The 22,064-nt window shown below is 40.6% G+C and overlaps 1 protein-coding gene across 1 annotated transcript; it reads right to left on the bottom strand.

Moving 5' to 3' along the window:
• Positions 1–8,824: 8,824 nt before the first annotated feature.
• On the bottom strand, positions 8,825–12,882 carry SOSTDC1 (sclerostin domain containing 1). The gene is made up of 2 exons (XM_073329550.1): positions 12,479–12,882; positions 8,825–9,906 (listed from the first exon to the last, which is right to left on the bottom strand). Exons 1-2 carry the CDS (start codon positions 12,801–12,803, stop codon positions 9,491–9,493), a joined length of 741 nt encoding a protein of 246 aa, XP_073185651.1. The 5' UTR covers positions 12,804–12,882; the 3' UTR covers positions 8,825–9,490.
• Between the last annotated feature and the right edge of the window lie 9,182 nt (positions 12,883–22,064).

Raw genomic sequence — 22,064 nt, 5'->3', positions numbered from 1 at the left:
GCATTTTAGAAGTATTTTTTCCTGACATTCATCTCTGTCTCTATCTCCTGCTTCCATTTAAGTTCTGGCTTTTGCAACATTATACATTTTGAGAATACAGGATCCAGTTTTTCTTCAATACAATTTAGAAACTTCTTCATCTGTTTAGACAGAGTGGAGGAATGTGTAAATTTTCCACTGCAGTGAACAAGAATCCAAATGGCAAGCCAATGAGGGGGGCATCTGTCAAGAAAGAAGGGGGAAATTTTGTCATCAGCAGATACTTGTAAAAATATGGAGGTAGTCAGATTTGTAGCATGTCTCCAGTATTTGAATAGATTAAAAATCCCAACAAATGTTAATTTTTAAGGGAAGTTCATCGGCTATGTAGCTGGATTATATAAGGCTTTTTGTGTTAAAAAATGCAGATGATTAAGCAAATAAAAACTGGAATGTTATAATTAACACTTGCCCTAATCTTGGCAGAGGATCTTGCAAACACATTTTGTTTTTTTGGGAAGGGGTGTCAAGATATATGAGTACAGATATGAAACGTGAAAGAAAGAGAGAGCTTAGTAGTTGTATAGAACTTGAAGGTTTTCTGTGGATGATTTCCTAATCACCATTCCTAATAAATCTTGGTCAAAAAATTTGATTATGAATTAAAAATGTTGTAAGGATAGCACTGATCTTTTTGATAAGCATCACTACATTCGTGGTGGATGAGTATGGGCTAAATTCTCCCATGGGAAAAACCTGATTATGTGGTGGAGTGACACGGTTCTGAGAACTCTGTAAGTATGAACTTGCAGAGTTTCTGCTATGTTCTCCCCTTGTGGGGGAGGTGCATGGCCACATGGAGGAGGCAAGGGATGTGTCTTTGCAACAGGATGGTACATGAGGATCTGTGGAGATATCAGATCCCAGTGTCTCCTTGGCTTTCTCCATAGCATTGTAACATGGCTGAATTGGAATCCAGGCTTGGCATACATGCTGTGGCTGTGCACTGCCCTCCATGTGGGTAGAAGTTGTAGAGATGCAGCTAGGAGCAGGATTAATTCCTGTGTGGGTATTTCCACTTGAAAATCCCCAGGGTCCTGAGGAAAGCATACCATGTACCATTGGCTGCACTCTGGTTCTGCCGCCTGCTGGTCAGCACCACTCAAAATCCAGTGGAACTTCAGTTTCTCAGTGTTCAAGTGAAGAAGTTCTGATAGTCTTGGAAAAGGGAAGGAACATACAATATAGCTCCTCCATGTATTGTTCTTGGGCCCTTCCTGACACAATTTCCACTCCTTTCCTCTGCTTATGACATGCCGGTAGAGAAACATCTCACCAAGCCAAGTTTTTAAACTTACAACACTGTGGTGTTAAAGGAAATGGCCTTGTTAAAGTTTCTCCAACAGTGTAGTATCTGTTGGCCAAACAGGAGGTCTGTATATAAGAAAATCATAATGGGTCATCAGAAAGTGCAGTGGGAGCACAAAATTGGATTGAAAATCCAACTTTAAAACAGGGTGTTTTTATGCAAGAATGTTCAAAAGATCACTGCAGGCCTGTTCAAAATTCTGTAGAGTGAACACTTGGTGGTTCCAAATACTGTGATGACATCCTCACGTTAGCATTGGAAATGCAAGAAGTCCTTTGGTGCATGATTGGAAGTGCCCAATGGTATGTACGCTTTGGAATGAGGGAGTATTATGGTCACTTTCGGCTTATATTATGGTGGTAGATTGATGCAGTGGGTAAGGTAACTTGTTCTCACAAGATACTGGTTCTTTAGGATTTATGACTGCAGCTGAGAAATTTTGCTCAGTGGAAACAGCAACAGCACCAAATGTGAGTACTCTGCTGCAGTAGTCTTTTGGGAATCACAACATTTGAGAATGTAGCATTTTCAAGATATTTTAAACATTTATTGTTATTTACAAAACAAAAAGAACAACACATTACTGATAAGAGTTAATATTGAAACTGTGTTGCAATAGAATCCAGATAACACTCCAAAGCAATATTAGTTTCCTTACAAAAATTCTACTTCTCTTAACAAAATCAAACATGACAATATCTGGAAACAAACAGTGAAAAGATTCAATCTGTTCCCTGCTGTTATATAATCCTTCATCACTTCCTATGACTCCACCCAAATTGCCCTCTAAAATTTGAAAAATGTATGTGCAAGGGTCAAAAACACAAATGCATGCCTGAGATCAATTTATATTTATAAATATTTAAAACAAAACCAAGCATGTTACACATGTGAAAACTACTATGTATAAATGTGGGCAGTTTTCGAGAACAGATAAGTGCTGGGGGAGAGAGAGGAAGAAAGGAAAAAGTAATCCCTCCCTGTGCCAAAACATAAAACATTGCATCTTGCCATTTCAGAATCAGTTGCCATGGTTCAGAGCATTTCTCCATCCAAGCTTAATGCCCAAGGAGTCTGAACAGGAGCTTTCCTCAACTTGTCAAAAAAAAAAAAAAAGAAAAAAAAATCCATCAGGCAACAAATAGCTTAATCTTGCTTCAGACAGGGTTAAAAACAAACAGTCCTCATTTTACAAAATCTCTCAATATATAATCTTTCAGTTTCCTAGTTTCAGTTTCCTTGCTTCCTGTTCCTGTGGTCGAACTGGACAAGCACTTCTTGTTCTTCCTAAGCCTCTTCCTTCAAGTTTCCACAGTTTCCTATGTATAAAACTGCTTCAGTGAACCCATCTTTTGCCTACTTTAGCATGGGATAGCACAAACTGGTTTATGTTTTTATTAGGTATCTTTGTAATTTCCCCACTAACTGCCCCCTGATCACTCCTCACAAACATAAATCAGATGTGGAACTTCTAGGCCAAACTAGATAATGAGTTCTCATCTCAATTACCATAATTTAAAAATAATAATGTATTCACTGTACAGAAAAGGAGACTAAACATATCTCCAAGCAGAAAAATATGAACGAGGGTGCTTTAGTGAATATGGCTCAAAAGAGCTAAGTGCTTTAGCCATGGGAGAAACAAGTGTGTTTATTTGAAAGGCAATAATACAGTTACTGTAGGATTACTGAAACATAGCAATAGAATTCAAAATGGAACAAGAAAAAATATATAGATGAGGTAATCAATAACATAAAATTAACATTTTATTTTATGTAATATTATTCCTTATTAGCTGATATTGTTGGTGTGACAGCAAGTGGCTTCCTCAATGCCTAGTAAGCACAGCAACTTTATAGAATATTCTGGTATAAGTTTCTCTTACAGTGAAGCAGATTTTGATACCTATATGTATATTGTATAGTACTTTATTCCACAAACAGCTCCATTGAAATCAATAGAACTGATTATCATTTACACTAACACATCTTTACACCACTCTGGCAGTTTAAAGAAGCCTTAAAGGGGGTATAAATTACATGTACCCATTCTTACATTTATGCAGTGTTACATTACCTGTTAAAGTTTTATATGTGTGTCAACTATGCGTTTTTAAAAACTAATGATATATTTACATGTTTATGGAGATTTTTCAGAAATTTGGTAAGAATAAATTTAGAAATATTTCAAGTAATTGTTTGTGCTGTATTGCATGACCAGCATTAATTAAGAAGGGAAAGTAGAATAATTACTTGTAACTGGAAGTCTTGAAGAAGATTTTCCAGGTGGTTGGCAATATAACTTACAAAAATTGTAAGAGTGGGGAGGAACTAATGCGTCAAGACAGCTCAGATGTGAAATGATCTGAAAGGTTGGATGTCTTTCAGAAAGATGCTCAGGCAGGTTTCTTGTTGTTGGGATGATGTGCAAGTAAAATGAACAAATCTAGTGACAGAATGTCTGCTTGACTCATAAATCTGTAGACAAATTCCAATTTTAACCTGGAGCTATATTTACATGTATGTCAATGAAATTAAAATCAAAGCCCCCTGCTTGGCCTACGGGAAAGGAAGTGCATCATGAGAAGAGAATGCTTTCCAGCACTGAAGGCTCCTTATAATTTTCCACTAAACACCTCCAGGTTAATACTGTAGCAACAAGAATCCCACATTGGAATGTGTTGAACAGTCCCTTTGTGATTAATGCTGTACCTCCTCAGGAAGGATGTAAAGGTCAAGTTTAGGAGGACTACAGAGATTTACTAACAGAAATCTGGTAGCTATTTCCAAGGGTATTATTCAAAAGTCTGCTTTATTTCCAAATAAATGACTGAACTTGTATTTGGCACTTCTGATTTCAAGGCTGCTGGTGAGGAAGAAACAAGGGGTATGTGACTATTACTAAAAAGTGAATAAATAAGCCTCTTAAAGGCCTTTCTAATCTTTGTCCTACAAGAGTCATACACTTTTGACCTCCAAAATGGAGAATGCTCTAATGACATCCCCACGCCACCCCTGCAACTCCACAGCATTCCCTTTCCTCTGAGTAGTTACAGTGCTATCAAAACAATCAACATCTGGTTTCTAATGTCTGTGGAAAATTGATTTTCATTCATTATAAATCAATTTGCCCCTTTGCTGTGGGCTACTGTCATCAACAGAAAAGTAATGAAATAATGATATATCTTACCCAATTGTACTGAATGTGTTCAGCTTTAATTTTCAAAAGATGAAAATAGCAGGCTTTTTAAAAAAAATTAAAAAAAAATACTAGATTTTAAATGTAAAACTAACTTGCTTTTTCTAGAGATTGGATTGCAGAGGACCCACATTTCATCAGAGTGGAGATATCTTCCTTTGTCTTGTGACTGGTTGTCCATCAATCAGGAGGGCAGACAAAAGTATTTATTTACCCACTGAATAGAAAGCACTGAGATGAAAGATATCACTTTACATTATAGGCTGATGTTACAATAGCTACAGAGAAACACTATTTTCAGAAGCCCCGGGCCTCCTCACCCCACCCATTGAGGAGCATATTACATAGACAGGTTCTATACGTTCTGTAGAAGAAAATCCACTATCTATTCATGTAACAATGACCTAATCTGCCTCTACATTGTATTTATTCAATACATTTACAAGCTGCTTTTGTCTGTTTACATTTCCTAGTTTTCAATGAAAACATTCAAGGTCTGGCCTAAAGCTCTGTCCTTTTCAACAGAGGCTGAATGAATCTGACTAAATATAATATTATTGATCATATATTAAATGATTTCAATTCCATTTTTGAAGGTTAGTATTTGTTTCATTTAACTATAACAGCATGGCTCCAAGAGCTAATTATCAACACGGGCCCAGATCATACCACTGCATCCTCACAGGGAGGGGAATCTCCATATTTGGAAGAGGGAAGTCAACTGACTCTACATCATTGTTTCCCTCTCATCTGAAACCTATGGATGGGGCTCTGTGCATTCAAGTTCAGCATGAGAAGAAAGGACTGAGACTATACAGGCCAGAGGGAGATGCAGGCAGGCTGGAGCCCAGAGGTGGGTGGGAATGGTACACATTGCCCTGTATAGCCCCGTGAATGGTACAGCTCAGGTCTCTAGTTATTCTTTCCTCAGAACTCCCATGGCTAAGGGAGATGCAATGCCAGAGAGCAAAGGAAGGCCTGCAATGCCAGAGCCACTGCAGATACACAGGGACTCCACTAGGATGGCATTGGCCTCCCTCAAGTCCCTGGAGATCTACCCAATTTGAGGGTGGACCCCGTTGGCTTTTCTGGGTGGAGGGGGGGGCAAACCACGTTTCCTCCAGCAAGACACTGTGAAGAGGTCCTCATAGAAATTTCTCCTTTCAGACTTGTCCATCCCTCTAAGACCCCTATACGTGTTACTGCAAGAACCGATGATCTGGTGTAAAGTTACGAATAGTATTCTGAAGAGTAGAATCATTATTAAAGTTATTATTTTTACAACTAAAACTCACTGTGCATAGAGGGAAGCTAAGACTGGGACATGATAGTCATCCCCTTTTTTATTATTATTATTATTATGAGCATTGTACTCCAATCACGTTAGAGTCAAATTCACTGCATGCGTAAGCAGACACACTTCTATTGGCTTGACTAACTCCGGACTTCGAAGTTAGTTAATTATCCTAATCCTCGGTGCTTTTTCATCTTGAGCGATGGCTTGTCTACATCATGTGGCAATGCACACTAGAGGAGTGTGAATTCTAAATCACATCAACATGTTACACACTAACTGGCTTATGTAGACCTTGCTGGTGTGCACTAAAAGTTCAGGGTCTACACAGGGCAGTCAGTGTACAATACATCGGTGTGCTTTAGAATTCATGCTCTTCTAGTGTGCATTGCTGTGCCATGTAGACAAGCCCTAAATGTCTAAAGATTAGTGTGAAAAATGGATACATTTGTTGGCATTTGGAATAGCCTTACTCATAAAAATGAAAGACTTGGATTTGCTCTATCTGTGGGGTTGTAATCTATGACAGCCCTTTCTGCGTATTTATGGATTTGTCATACAACATTCCTGTGAGATAGGAAAGGAATATAATTCCCATTTTACAGAAGGTGAGAGATCAAGGTCCAGATTTTCCCATCCTCATTCATGTTAAGTAGCATTTTATTCCTTGAGTAGCCCATTGACTTAATTGATGAGTAAAGTACTATTCAACCTGAATGAACGGGACAGAATTGCCCAGCTCACATTAGATTCTGTGATTCTAAAACCTGGAATTGACCCTTGATTGCTAGAATCCCAGCCCAGTTTCAACCACAAGACCATCCTTCTTCCGTTTAATGGATTAGTAACTCAGTTGATCAGGGAATAGGTAATAGAACACACACAACCTCTTTGTGTTGGCTGCATGTAGTGATTGACGGCTATTTTGTGTCCCCTGTGAAATGTGTTGATAGTTTTAATTTAGTTCCTAGTCTCCACATGACCAAAAACTGTCCAATAACAAAAAACATTATTAACTTTTTGGTTCTGTCTTCACAAGACCTCCTTGTCCCCCCTAACCTGGTCCTGAAAATAGTTTAGCTGCTAGTGTAGAAAGAATAAAATCATTTTCAACATCATTATAAAAAGGGTATTAGAAACGTGCTAGACCATAATGCCAGACCTTTTCTGTAACAATGCTGGGTATGGTTTTTCCTGTCGACACATTTTAAACATCAATTGGGTAAGAACCAAGGGAGATCAGTTGCTGACACCACTGTCAGAAAAGGGCCACTATCCTTGTGTAGACATAGTGAAGAAGACAAAGACTGAATTGTAATGGAGACTAAACTACCCTCTCAGTGCTAGAGGTGGTTCTTCCTAATAAGGTTGAGACTCCTTAGTAGGAAGGCATAGTGAAGCCAGATATACTGCTGCCTAGGCTATATGTGTTTTGTGGAAAAACATTTTCTCATTTACACTAAAACCCCTTTACACCCCTCTTGTAGTGTGTAAGGGCCTTAAACCGGATGTAAATGAAGGATTATTTAAGCTGCCAGAGTGGTGTGCAGAGGTTTTGGTATAATTGAGATTCCGGCCCTCCATTTCCAGGCTGATTAGTCTGGCATTTCCACGATCTCCCAAAGTTAATTTAAAGAAAACAATCTGGTTATTAACTTATTTATTTTTTCCTTAAATATATGACGCTATGTGTTCTATAGGATGATAGATTTCATCTTTTTCTCTTTCCATTTCCAAAGTTAAGGTGATAACCCCATAGGCAGAAAAGCACAACTACAAGAACGTTTTCTCTTTTTTTCTCATACATAATGTTACTTTCATATGTGTTCTTAAAAAAATTGGGTAAAGGGAAGCAAATGTAATTAGAAAGACTTTTGCAAAGTCATTAAAATTTGGGATCCTAGGAGCCAAATTGTGGCATGCATTTTTAAACAGAGGTCTTCATTAATAACCATGAGGAGTTCCACTTTAAAAATGATGGCACAATACAGTTCTTGAGCCTTATTTATTTAAAATGTAAGGTGGACTGATCGAAATATTCTGTCAAAGAGGAGTTTTGTACAGCATTCTTTATTAGGGCCAGATTCTCCATTGCCCTGTTCCCTGGATAGCCATTTACATCTGTGCTAAAAGGGTGTAAAATGCTACCAGTTGAGAATGATGCAGCAGGTTGGGGAATCTAGCCCTTACTGTTTACCCCAATATAGAGTAATCATTGAATACAAGTATTGATGAAAATCATCTCAGTCTTAATATAGTCTGAATGGTAACCAACATGATTCACAGTCTATGTTGAAAAATTTGACAGCTTACTACATATTTCACAACATTTGGTGAAGAATGTGCAAGACTAAATTGTGTTTAGAAGAAAGATTATATTGATTACTATTTTAACCATAAGTTTGTAATTTATAATCATAAATGGAGAAATATAAATAAATTGGGGTGGTTTTATTAGCTTGTAAAACCTTCCATATATATTTATTTTCTACAATGTACACATTGAGAATTGTTAAATATGAGCCTGGTTTGGACCACTAATAAGCACCAGCTGTTAGAAGGTCACATAAGATTTCTACAAGCGGAAGGAATCCATTGAAAGGTTATTTTTATGCTAAATATTGCTGCAAGACTTTTTATGGCACTTGCCTTCAATCAAGTAGGTAAAACATCCCACTTTATTAGATTGCATGCCATGATTGGTCAAAAATGTGTGCATTTTCATACATGTTAGAGTCCCAAAGACGATACATCTTTATAACTGTTTATTTTGTTAAAAAAAAAAGAGAGAGCGAAATGGATGAATTTGAAAGAAAGTCATTTCTATCTTTTGATTGCACACTTTAAACAAAAATAATACAGAGCTTATGATGCACAAAACAGTTTTCAAAATGCTACTTGCAAAATAAAACCCAAAACTATTAATGTTCAAAATGAAATATATATATATATATATACATACCAAGAATGCCAAAACATCTCTTTTACATTATCTACAAAATGTATATTCTAATCCAGTCACAAATCATAAGAAAATACTTTGATACATGGAAAACGCTATAAAACATAAGATGAACATTTTGAAAAAAAAATTACATGTAAAAAGCTTATTAAATAATTACAGTGACAAATAAATAGTTTATTCAGCTTTACTTTTCAATTGCTGCCATGCATATTTTAGTTTTTGGTAGACAGAAGAAAAAGATCAGCATGCAAGGCATTGTTTTGTTAGAATGAAACTGACAACAGTTACTGATTGCTGCTTTTAAGCAAATGTGTCAAAAGTTCATAAAATATTATTTGGAAGGCAAGAGACATTTGCTAATCAACTGTTCCCATGAAAACTTACAACAAAGCACCTTTCTAAAAAATATAATTTCAGTGAATGTTCATGGGAACAATTCTTTGCCTCCACACCTCAAAAAAATGTAAGACTTCATTGTGTGGGGTTGGAAGGCTTGTGGTACTGCCCATCTGGAGCATTTGGAAAATCACCAAAAAGGTCCATATGCTGCCATTTTGAGTTTGGTCAAAGCAATGCACCGTCAAGTGAGAACACAGCAATGGCAGACTTGTCTTTTAAGCAGTCAGATCTGTAAAGAAGATGGTTACAGATGAGTTAAGTTTTGGGGGAAGGGTTGCCTGACTTCTAACTTGAGCTGTGCTTGGTGGATTTACTGGCTCTTTTTCTCTCTTTGTGGTGCTGGGTGGGCTTTGCCTGAGAGGTTCCCTCAAAATTGTGGCTGGACTCATTGTGCTGCCTGGTGTACCTCTTGCATTTGCAGGCCGTGACCACGGTTATTTTGTAGGTTCTTGTACTTCCATCTTGACACTGGAGCTGGATCCTCTGTGTGCGAGTTTTGTCATTGACACATCTCCACTCTTGGGAGCTCCTTCTGCTCCAGTACTTGGTTCCATAACCTCCTCCAATCCAGTTGGGGAGCACTGGCAAAGGGAGGCACTCACCAGCACACACAAGCTCTTTCAAAGGATTTATGCTGGTACACTGGCCATCTGAAATGTACTTGGTGGATCTCAGTTCCCGGCAGCCAACTTGAACGCGATCTGCAAAACGCACAGAACAATGAACATTGAGATTCATAAAGAAAACATTTCCTAAGCCATTCTTCAGACTCCAGCTCATTTTCAAATGATCACAGCATGCATAGCAATTGATGACACAGGCTTAGACTATAAGCTTTTGGGGATGATCTTTTAATTATATATGTATAAAGTGCCTAACACAATAGGGCCTTGATTCATGATGGGGGCCTCTAGGTGCTATCATGATACAAATAATGATATATATGTCATAGCACTGCAGGAGCAATATAGTCACAGTAGAGGAGGCAATTTCATTCTAAGCCCCCTATGGTCAGGTGCATGGAGGGAAAAAATGCCCTGGGGTTGAAGTGTCTTTTGCTTGTTCTTTTAGAAGGAATTTGCTCTGGGATGTTTGGTAAAACTCTGTTGGACCGTTAGTGTGAAAAATAGTGTTTTTCAGGATTTTAGAAATTATTCTAATGCATTTGAATAAAGAATTGTTCTATTTTAAAATGTCATACTTGCTATGGGTTTCGTCTCCAGTGAAGGCTAGTGTTCTGAAGAAAAACTGTTTTATAAATAATAAAAGTTGTGTTTGAAAATTATGTTTTGCACATGATTTTCAAATTTTTAACCCTGTACACTGGTCATTTTGTCTTAAGGATAACACATTAGCATGTACAGTATTCCTTATACTTCTTATACCTAATAGAGGGAATACTGCAAATCCTGAGGCAACTTTTGAGTTCTCTAGGTGAGTTGACATGGTATAAAGGTGCAGAGCTGCAAATATAGGCATGTTTATACCTGCTATTATGTGCAGCTCTGCTCACTGCAATAAACACAACTGTTTAGTTCAGTAATTACACTTAGACATGAAGGTAATATAATATGCAATCCTTCACTGGCTGTTCTCTTCCTCTTTCTCGAGGAAATGTACACTGGAGATTTTACACATATTATACAAGAGGGCTCACCATTGATGCTTTTAAAAATAGAAGTAATAATCCCTAGAATGATACCTTAGAGTACAGATACAAGGGTTTGAAGGTACCTCACCCCATCAGTTACAAGATGCTTCTGTTTTGGTTTGGTTTTTTAATCAAACTCTAATCAGAGACATCGAGTTAAGCCAACCATTTCTCCTTGTCCCACTGCTTGCAAGTTGCACAGTCCAGGGGGGATTAGGAATTTGAAGACTGTTCTGGATAGATGATTTACAAAAGGACTGGTTTCTGGACTGCTTGACTGGCTTGAATGATTCACGCTCTCCTTCTTCCCTGCAGCTGCGCTCAGGAATGTACCTGGAAGCAGCTGATCACAGCTTTGATTTGTCTTGCCTTCTGTTTTTATGTATGTACAGGTTCAGCTTTCCCGTAGTGACAGGTCATTGACAATGAATACCTACTGGGCTGCTCCAGTAATCTCATAATGACGAGACATTTCCTGTGCAGTTAAACCACCCGTATTCATAAAAGCTGACACGTCTTGGCTTTGCTGAAGGATATTGCCATCAGTTTTTGCCTTTGCTTTCCAGCGATGCCGCTGTTCTTACTGAATGAATGTGGGTCGGTTTTTCATTTCAGCTTAATGAAGTGGGGATGGGAGGGAACGGATCAAGCCAGAAAAAGGTTTCCACGTCCGCAGAGAATCGGGAGGAGAAAATCCCATAACATTAATATATATATATATATAAAAAAGTAATTTGGAGCAGAGATCACAGGTAGGTTGTGAGCCTGTTTGTTTACTTTTGCTAGCGGCGTTAAGCAGGTAAGTGCTAAACCAGGAAGTGAAAAACAAAAAGCTGGAACAAAATCAAAAGCTTTTTGCCTGGAAGAGTTACATTTCCGAAGTAGCCCAGACAGGATGCTGTACCTACACACTGCGGCACTGAAAGCCAGGGTGAGTGAGCTAAGAAAGCAAGCACATTTCAAATGTCATCTCCCCCATTTTCTTTACCTTCCTCCTCTTTTCTACTGCAGCAGCATCATAAACTGAGCTCCCGGTTTAAATGACTGCATCTGAGCTACAGTTAGTCACGTGACGCCCCAAACACGTTGAGGGTGAAGTTGGTCGGTGTGTGCCCAGAGGGAGTAAAGAACTAACAGGACATAGTTTCCTTCCCTGGATTTCACTGTAGATTTTATTTTCCTTGACCTATCACCGGGGTGATGGAACGTGCAGGGATAAAACGTGTCCCGGCAAAGCCAGAATGCCAGGCTGCCTGTGTGGCTCTGGGGAGCAACAAATCCAGCCGGCTTTTGTTAAAATACCCCACTCAGGGATCACTGCCTAGGAAGTGAAGTGAGTCCGATGAAGTGGGCTGTAGCTCAGGAAAGCTCATGCTCTAATCAATTTGTTAGTCTCTAAGGTGCCACAAGTACTCCTCTTCTTCTTGTTACGGACACAGACAGTAGCAGGGCTGCTACTCTGAAACCTGCCTAAGGAAAAGGTGCTCACCGACCAGTGCCTGGTTCTTACTGCAAACTGGACATGGGTTCGAACAGAAACGTAGCCTTACACTGGTTAGGCATGAACCCACCCTACCAGAGGCGTAGCAAGGGATGGGAAGCGCTGAAAGTGAAACACTTACTGTTACGGTCTAATCCAGTGTTGCCGTAATGCCTGCCTCCGTTCCTGGCTTGATTCAGCGTGCTGTTGCTGCTCGGGCTCGCTGGGACAGGTTTGAGCACATGTGTATAAAGGATCTCTGTGGCATCATTCTTGAAAGCCAAACAGCTTTTCATGAAGACGCAGGCGAGGAGAAAACCGGAGAAGTGAATGGCAGGGAGGATCATGGTTGGTTCGGTTTCTGCCTGACCGAGCTGGGTGAATTCCTTTCCTTCCGCTTCTTCCCTGTAACTCTGAAATGCCTCTTGAAGGTTTCCCTTATATATCCACAGAGGCTTGGCACTCATGCAGGTGTAAAGTTGTGGATTGATTCGGAATGAAAACACGGAGAAGGGGTGGGATTCCCTACATGAGCCAGCAGCGACATTTTACCAATCGAAAAGAAGACTGCAGTAAAGGAGGAGCCTGCTTACACTAATTGCAGGATTCCTCGTTGGGGCTTTGAGGGTGTCAGGAAACTGTGAACTGTATGGCTGGAGGCAGACCGAGGTAGAGCCTGCAGGCTCTGTTCTGCCATTCCAAGCTCCCCGCATGTCTGGGATTTTTGTGTGGTGCGGCTGAAACAAAGTGTAACTGGGTGTCTGTCTTCTTCCTCTTGTACAAAGTCGCTATTCCCTCTCCTACGATGTGCCTTTGGGAGAACTGGCCAGCTTTGTAAAGAATGAAAATATGACACAAAATATACAAGCTGCACATATTTTAGCTATTAAGAATAAGACTTTTCAAAAAATACACTGTGGAAAATGTAAAGTTCTCTCCAGATAGATTTAAATAATGCAGCTTTGATCAACAGGGACTATTGCTAGAGAAACTACTTACATTAGGTTTCAGAGTAAGAGCCGTGTTAGTCTGTATTCGCAAAAAGAAAAGGAGTACTTGTGGCACCTTAGAGACTAACCAATTTATTTGAGCATGAGCTTTCCTGAGCTACAGCTCACTTCATCGGATGCATGCCCTGGAAACTGCAGCAGACTTTATTTATACACAGAGAATATGAAAAAATACCTCCTCCCACCCCACTGTCCTGCTGGTAATAGCTTATCTAAAGTGATCATCAGGTGGGCCATTTCCAGCACAAATCACTTTAGATAAGCTATTACCAGCAGGACAGTGGGGTGGGAGGAGATATTTTTTCATATTCTCTGTGTATAAATAAAGTCTGCTGCAGTTTCCAGGGCATGCATCCGATGAAGTGAGCTGTAGCTCAGGAAAGCTCATGCTCAAATAAATTGGTTAGTCTCTAAGGTGCCACAAGTACTTACGTTAGGGGAGCATTGGCTTCTCCATGTGCAGGGAGTTATAAGTATATAGTTCTGTGTCACCACCGGTAATAAGATGTTCCTCCAGGCTTCTCAATACAATCATCCATATTCATAGACCTGCATTATACTCACTCACCAGACTCACCTCCTTTTGTTTAGTAGACTGCCAAGAAGAGTAAAACATTTTTTTTTAAAATGTAAATATATTTTTCATATAATAATAAATTATTACATAGAGGAAAGAATAAGCCTTATTTTGACATATAACATTTTGCTTGTATCTTATACTTACTCAATATTCCATAAAATGCTGAACAGAAAACTGTGGCCCAAATTCAACTGCTGGTATAAACTGGGGTAATTCCAATGAAACCAATTCCTGTTTACATCAGTGGTGAATTTGGCATTCATTATAAAGAAAACTAGAGCTATTGATATTTAAAACCTACAAGATTTTACTAGCAAACTTTTTCTAGGGGGAAGTAACACAACAGCCCCACAGGAAGTCAGATCACACAAAAGGTAACACATTAGTGGTCGATTCTTAACTCACACTCAGGAGCGGATTTACCATGAAACAAACTGTGCTGTGCCATGGGGCCCCCAACATGCAGGACAAATCTCATCTGACAATCTGCCCCTGAGTCCCAGCCAGTGGTGTAGCAGGGCTCAGGCAGCCAGGCTGCCTGCATGCTGCGGCCGGTGGCCCTGCGCTGCTCCTGGAAGCGGCCAGCCGCCGGCACATCTCTGTGCACCCCTGGCAGGGGGAGGCAGCTCTGCACGCTGCCCCTGCCCCGGGCAGCGCACAGAGACCCACTGCTTCCCTCCCCCGAAGGGTACACAGAGAGGTGCCAGCAACAGGGATAAGGCAACTCCCTGCCCACTCTGCCTCCCTCGCTCCATGCCACGCCGCTCCCAGAAGTGGCCGGCATGTCCCTTGGGCCCCTGGTGTGTGTGTGTGTCTCCGCACGCTGCCCCCACCCCAAGCACCAACTCTGCAGCTCCCATTGGCCAGGAACTGCGGCCAATGGGCACTGCAGAGGCGGCACCTGCAGGCAGCGGAGCGCGGAGACATACACACACCCCGGCCAAGGAGTCGCTGCCAGAGGAGTGTGTGCTGCTCAAGGGTAAGTGCCACCCTCCTGCCCCGCTCCTGCACCTCAACCCCCTGCTCCAGGCCAGAGCCCGCACCCCACACCCAATCTTCCTCCCAGAGCCCAACCCCTCACCCCCCCCACACCCCAACCCCCTGCCCCAGCCAAGAGCCCACACCCAAACTCCCTCCCACAGCCCAACCCCCACACTCTCTTTCACATCCCAACCCCCTACCCCACCCCAGAGCCCACACCCAGAACCCAAACTCCCTCCCAGAACCTGACCCTCACATCTCCTCCTGCACCCCTACCCCCGCCCCAATTAAGGTACCTCACTTTATTTTAATTTACTTCCCATTACTTATAATGTAGGAGGAGGATGAAGAAAAAAAGAATGAAAAATGGTGGTGGGGAGGGAGATAAGAGAGAATGTTCTTTTTCTTGGCTGGGTCCAGAGGGGTGGGGGTGGGGGGCGAAAATGAAGCTGCGCACGGGGCCCCACTAACTCTAAATCCGCCACTGCTCACAGTGGTGTAATTCAATTGAAATCAATAGAGTTACTCTGGATTGACACTGCTGTAGTGAGAGCAGAACCAGGCTCAAAGAATTACCTTTAAAGACCTGGGTTAAAACCAAAGTAACTCACTAAGAAAACGAGTTCATCTCATCCTAATCCCCAATGGACATTTCTCTACAACTCCCAGACCTTGATCCTGCACCACTGAAATCAATGGGGACTTTACCATTGACTTCAATAACAGGAGCAGGTCCAAAATCACCACTCAGCTGACAGGCTATGCCTGAGAGACAGAGAAATAACTGGCATGTTGCAAGGCAGAAGTGAGGTGTATTGGCAGAGCTGTGTCAAGCAGGGAAGCTTGATTAATATCTGCTTGTATTATGACTAGACCCACCCAATTCTGGAATAACAAGAATGTTGCAAGATCTACTAGCAGACCTATGTGTGGAGAAGCTTGGTTAGTACTTAGCTCCAGTCAAGGCTATCAGTTTCTTGTTTTAATGTACATTAAATTCATCCACAAAAATACAGACATTATTAAATCACCTTCCTTTCTAAAAACCAGTTATAAAGTAAAGGTTCCTTTAAGCTATTCAAGAAAGTATGTATATTATGAAATTAGTAATATTAGTAAAGGATTTTTCTGTAATTGTGGCAAACCAAATATATGCTTTTTTGTGTTTTATAAATTTTATCTTAATTTTTCTCCCCAACTGCAGATTATAAAGAGCGTCACACACTTTTCCCATAATATATTTTCTGGACTGGTATGGCCCAAACATCACAATACAAATTTTAAAAAGGACTGTGTCTATTGTGCAGTTATCCCTGGTACTGAGGACAGGGTAACTCTTTTTAGAAGGAAGATGGTTATTCCTTGGGTTGGGTAGGGAACTGTTTTCTCTGATAGGGGTAGGGCACTGGTTTCTCCTTTTTGTAAGAGAAATACTGGGAATTTTCTTTCTAGTGATTATGGGGCCAATACTGTAAAGTGCTAAGAAAACTCTCAACTCCTGCTGACTTCAATGGAAGTTGGGGCTGCTTGCTCAGCACCTTGCAAGATGGGGATACATGAAACCTCCTAGAACTGCCCAGAACTTTCTGCTGGGCTTAGTGAAGATAAACCTAAGACAGGCCTCCTGAAAACTTGAAGGAGTACTAGTTCAGTTCACTTTTGAAATTGGTGGTGATGGGAAAGATCCCATCTCCCCCATGTGCCAGTTGGTTGTAGATAGTTTGTTTTGTTTTTATTATTTTAGACCCATCTTTACACCTTGCTTTTCCATATGTTCAAAATATTTCATGAAAATCTGTCCCAAGAGCTCTCTCCTGTGATGTTCCACAGGATTTGATTCATTCAGCCCTCCTGTTCGACATGGATTTGAGGGTTTTCAGGAGATGGTGAGATAATTTGAGCTACAATGTTGTAAGTATGTGGATGATTGTCTTGTCTTTCATCACACCCAGATGATGCATCATACCCAGATGATGCATTTTTAGTGCTTGGATGAGATAGGGGTATCAGTATAAGAGTCACTGTCATGAAAGGTTTCAGAATAGCAGCCGTGTTAGTCTGTATCCACAAAAAGAACAGGAGTACTTGTGGCACCTTAGAGACTAACAAATTTATTTGAGCATAAGCTTTTGTGGGCTACAGCCCACTTCATCGGATGCATGCAACTCAGTCGAGACAAGATGGACGTGCTGATGGTACATGAGGAGATTTGCTCACACTTTGTAAAAGAAGTTCACAGTTTGGAAGTGTTTCTTGATGCCCAACTCTTCATAGATTCCCAGAATTAAATATCTTTTGCCACTTTTGATCAGGTGATTGTGATCATTCCTTTCTCATATGGATGTAGATACATTTATCCATTCCTTTGTGACCTCTAGACTGCAACGTGTTCTACCCTGGCTGCCCTTCTCCAGATCAGCAGCTATGGCTTATATAAAACATTGCTCCCTCCTTAATTAGCAGTGTTGGCCATAGGTATATTACAAGAAGTTCTTTGAAGCCTGTACTGGCTTCCTATTTGCCTCCAGGTAGGATTCAAGATATTCCTATTGATCTATAAGGCCCAATCTGTTTTGAGTCCTGAGTGATAAATCCCCTACTGTTTATGTGCCATTTGACAGTTGAGATCAGCCGGGGCACAAACGTAGGGTTCAATGTCTGGGAATTTGAGTTCGGCTGTTCAGAGAGACGGGCATTAACTCTGGAATCCACTTCCCCCATTGGTTCATCAGATCCTGAATCTATTGACATCAGGGCATGGTATAAGGCCCAACTATTTGCTCAGACTTTTCCTTGAAAGGGGTAATTGTGGGGAAAGTACAAAGCTTTACCTTGGAGCAAGGTGTGAGTCTATTAGGTGGTTTGTTTTAAATGTTTGTACATGTGCCCATAGATTGTGTGATGAGTACATTACATAACTCTCAAAATAATTAAGTAAAGGTAGTGTTGGAGGCTACAGATACATGCTTTTTGTTGCCTGACTACTTTTTGCATCTGAATAGTCACACTTCTGAATGATCTCACAATTTACTGATAATATCATTCATCAGATGTATATGTTCTTGTAAAGAAGGGTAGTCACAGTTACTCACACATTAAATATTACTTCCTGCAACTTCTGGGATAGAAAAATATACACACTGTCTTCTCATTGTGTGCAGAATAATTCAATGTGTACTTTCTATAAATCTCATAAAAGAGAATTCCCTGGATACTATATGAATTTATGACCATTTATGTCTATCAGGATCCTGTTCCCCATTTGTCCCGGGTGTTATGATGATATCTAAAGTGCAGAATTTTGTGTAGAGCACATGCCCTGTCTAGTGGCACAGAACATCCACAGGGAAAAGGAGGATATGCATGGACAAGTACAAATGAGTTGACCAGTGCAGTAGCTTTGCAACCTCCACATTAAATGTACATTCAAAAAGTAATGAGTAATTCCCAATTTTTAGCAAAACTTGGGAAGCATTTTAAAAGAGGTTCACAGTGGAAAAGAGCCCACCTAATTACAGCACTGACAGAAAAAGCAATGCTTACAATTAAAGGGGTGAGTTGAAATGAAGGCAGCAGGGAACAAATACATTTTTTTAACCATTCGAGTCATGTAGACCATTAGTATATTACACCTTTAACTTGTTTCAAAATGCAGGCATTTTGAGGAGGAATAAAAGTTCAGACAAGTGACTGCAAAAGAACCCAACATGTTGACATGTATTGCTTTGCTCCTTGAAACAGCAGCGAACATCAGGCTATTTTCTGTTAAGCAATGAGCATATTGAAGTAACATACTTCAAAGCAGCATAAAACGTGATTTGGAGCATGATAACAGAGCTAGTCCAAAAGCAACATAAAATTTTAATAAATGTAAAACTGTTGAGAACTTAAAAGAGTTGTTGTGCAACAAGGGTGCATGGTTTGAAAGCTCATAAAGAAAACAGAGATGCAAAACAAAAATCAGACTGAAGAGTCATTTCTAAATAAAAGGGCACTTTCATTTTTGTTGGAACTTTTAATCTATTCAAACATTTTGAGGATTTAATAGGAAACAGGAGCATATGTTTTCATTACTGAGAATGAATAATCAGTTCTGATTTATGTTTCCTTCTATTTTTGCATAAGTAATTTTATTTCATTCTACTTTTGTTCCAACATAATGCTGACAGAATAAATTAGGGTGGGCTTTCGCTGTAGGCTCATATTGTTGCTAAGGAATCAGTTTATGACTTTTATTGAAAAAGACATTAAATATTGACTGGAAAGTGAAATTATTTATTTAGTAAACCTGGGAACATTTACTGAACAATGAAGTACTCCTTGTATTAACTATGACTGCCACCTTTTCTTCAACTGTTGCAATGGACTTTTAGGGCCATAACTGAAGGAGTTGAAATGTTCTTGTTTTCAGTCAATCATGTTCTTTATATATCCTCATTATTCAAAACGTATTTTACAATCGACTATTACTTTCTGCATGAATTAGGAAAAAACAGAAGAAATAGTAAGAGATCTTATGAGTGAGAAATTACCCAACATTCAGAATAACTTCATTAATGTAGGGTAAAATTGTGAAAAGCACCATTTTCAAAAGAGACTTAGACATTTATGAGCCTAAGTCCCATTGACTCTCAATGAGTCACTTAGTTGCTTTTGAAAATTTTACACCCAGGGACAAACCCTGAAATTCATACTCATTCTTTTATCAGACAAACTGCCAATAAGTTCAATGGGACTTGTCCTGATATTGGATAACGGATGTAGTGGAAACTAAGTAGGGACTTTAAAGTCTATTCCTATTAGTTTGCATTTTATTAATTGAACTCTTCCTATAATATCTCATTAATTGTGTCTCAGTACACTACTTTGTGTTTCTAATTGTTTAAGTGATTGTGTGAAGTGCATTTAACAATACACACTTTACAGCAAATCAGCTAAGAAAATCATAGAATCATAGAATATCATGATTGGAAGGACTCAAGGAGGTCATCTAGTCCAACCCCCTGCTCAAAGCAGGACCAAGCCCCAACTAAATCATCCAAGCCAGGGCTTTGTCAAGCCTGATCTTAAAAACCTCAAAGGAAGGAGATTCCACCACCTCCCAAGGTAATGCATTCCAGTGCTTCACCACCCTCCTTGTGAAAAAGTTTTTCCTGATATCCAACCTAAACCTCCCCCACTGCAACTTGAGACCATTAATCCTTGTTCTGTCATCTGCTACCACTGAGAACAGTCTAGATCCATCCTCTTTGGAACCTCCTGTCAGGTAGTTGAAAGCAGCTATCAAATCCCCCCTCATTCTTCTCTTCTGCAGACTAAACAATCCCAGTTCCCTCAGCCTCTCCTCATAAGTCATGTGTTCCAGTCCCCTAATCATTTTTGTTGCCCTCTGCTGGACGTTTTCCAATTTTTCCACATCCTTCTTGTAGTGTGGGGCCCAAAACTGGACACAATACTCCAGATGAGGCCTCACCAATGTCGAATAGAGGGGAATGATCACTTCCCTCGGTCTGCTGGCAATGCCCCTACTTATACATCCCAAAATGCCATTAGCCTTCTATCCAGCTTCTCATCCACTGTAACCCCTAGGTCCTTTTCTGCAGAACTGCTGCCTAGCCATTTGGTCCCTAGTCTGTAGCGGTGCATGGGATTCTTCCGTCCTAAGTGCAGGACTCTGCACTTGTCCTTGTTGAACCTCATCAGATTTCTTTTGTCCCAATCCTCTAATTTGTCTAGGTCCCTCTGTATCCTATCCCTACTTAGCGTATCTACCACTCCTCCCAGTTTAGTGTCATCTGCAAACTTGCTGACGGTGCAGTCCATGCCATCCTCCAGATCACTAATGACGATATTGAACAAAACTGGCCCCAGGACCGACCCTTGGGGCACTCCACTTGATACCGGCTGCCAACTAGACATGGAGCCATTGATCACTACCTGTTGAGCCCAACACAACTAGCCAGCTTTCTATCCACCTTATAGTCCATTCATCCAGCCCATACTTCTTTAACTTGCTGGCAAGAATACTGTGGGAGACGGTGTCAAAAGCTTTGCTAAAGTCAAGGAACAACACGTCCACTGCTTTCCCCTCATCCACAGAGCCAGTTATCTCGTCATAGAAGGCAATTAGATTAGTCAGGCATGACTTGCCCTTGGTGAATCCATGCTGACTGTTCCTGATCACTTTCCTCTCCTCTAAGTCCTTCAGAATTATTCCTTGAGGACCTGCTCTATGATTTTTTCAGGGACTGAGGTGAGGCTGACTGGCCTGTAGATCCCTGGATCCTCCTCCTTCCCTTTTTCAAAGATGGGCACTACATTAGCCTTTTTCCAGTCGTCCGGGACCTCCCCCGATTGCCATGAGTTTTCAAAGATAATGGCTAATGGCTCTGCAATCACATCTGCCAACTCCTTTAGCACTCTCGGATGCAACACATCCGGCCCCATGGACTTGTGCATGTCCAGCTTTTCTTAATAATCCCGAACCACTTCTTTGTCCACAGAGGGCTGGTCACCTCCTCCCCATGCTGTGCTGCCCAGTGCAGTAGTCTGGGAGCTGACCTTGTTCGTGAAGACAGAGGCAAAAAAAGCATTGAGTACATTAGCTTTTTCCACATCCTCTGTCACTAGGTTGCCTCCCTCATTCAGTAAGGGGCCCACACTTTCCTTGACTTTCTTCTTGTTGCTAACATACCTGAAGAAACCCATCTTGTTACTCTTAACATCTCTTGCTAGCTGCAACTCCAAGTGTGATTTGGCTTTCCTGATTTCACTCCTGCATGCCTGAGCAATATTTTTATACTCTTCCTTGGTCATTTGTCCAATCTTCCGCTTCTTGTAAGCTTCTTTTTGTGTTTAAGATCAGCAAGGATTTCACTGTTAAACCAAGCTGGTCGCCTGCCATATTTACTGTTCTTTCAACACATCGGGATGGTTTGTTCCTGTAACCTCAATAAGGATTCTTTAAAATACAGCCAGCTTTCCTGGAATCCTTTCCTCATCATGTTATTCTCCCAAGGGATCCTGCCCATCAGTTCTATGAGGTTGTCAAATTCTGCTTTTCTGAAGTCCAGGGTCCGTATTCTGCAGCTCTCCTTTCTTCTTTGTGTCAGGATCCTGAACTTGACCATCACATGGTCACTGCCTCCCAGGTTCCC

This window comes from Lepidochelys kempii, chromosome 2 (genome assembly GCF_965140285.1).
Source record: "Lepidochelys kempii isolate rLepKem1 chromosome 2, rLepKem1.hap1, whole genome shotgun sequence".
NCBI lineage: Eukaryota > Metazoa > Chordata > Testudines > Cheloniidae > Lepidochelys > Lepidochelys kempii.
The sequence above is the reverse complement of the archived record's forward strand: the minus strand, read 5'-3'. Positions and strand labels throughout refer to the sequence as shown.

Excerpts from the sequence above, each read along its gene's own strand:
- SOSTDC1 (XM_073329550.1), bottom strand. The coding sequence starts at position 12,803 with ATGAGTGCCAAGCCTCTGTGGATATATAAGGGAAACCTTCAAGAGGCA. Across the intron at positions 9,907-12,478 it reads CACTGGATTAGACCGTAACA|ATCGCGTTCAAGTTGGCTGC; the intron begins GTAAGTGTTTCA and ends TGCGTTTTGCAG.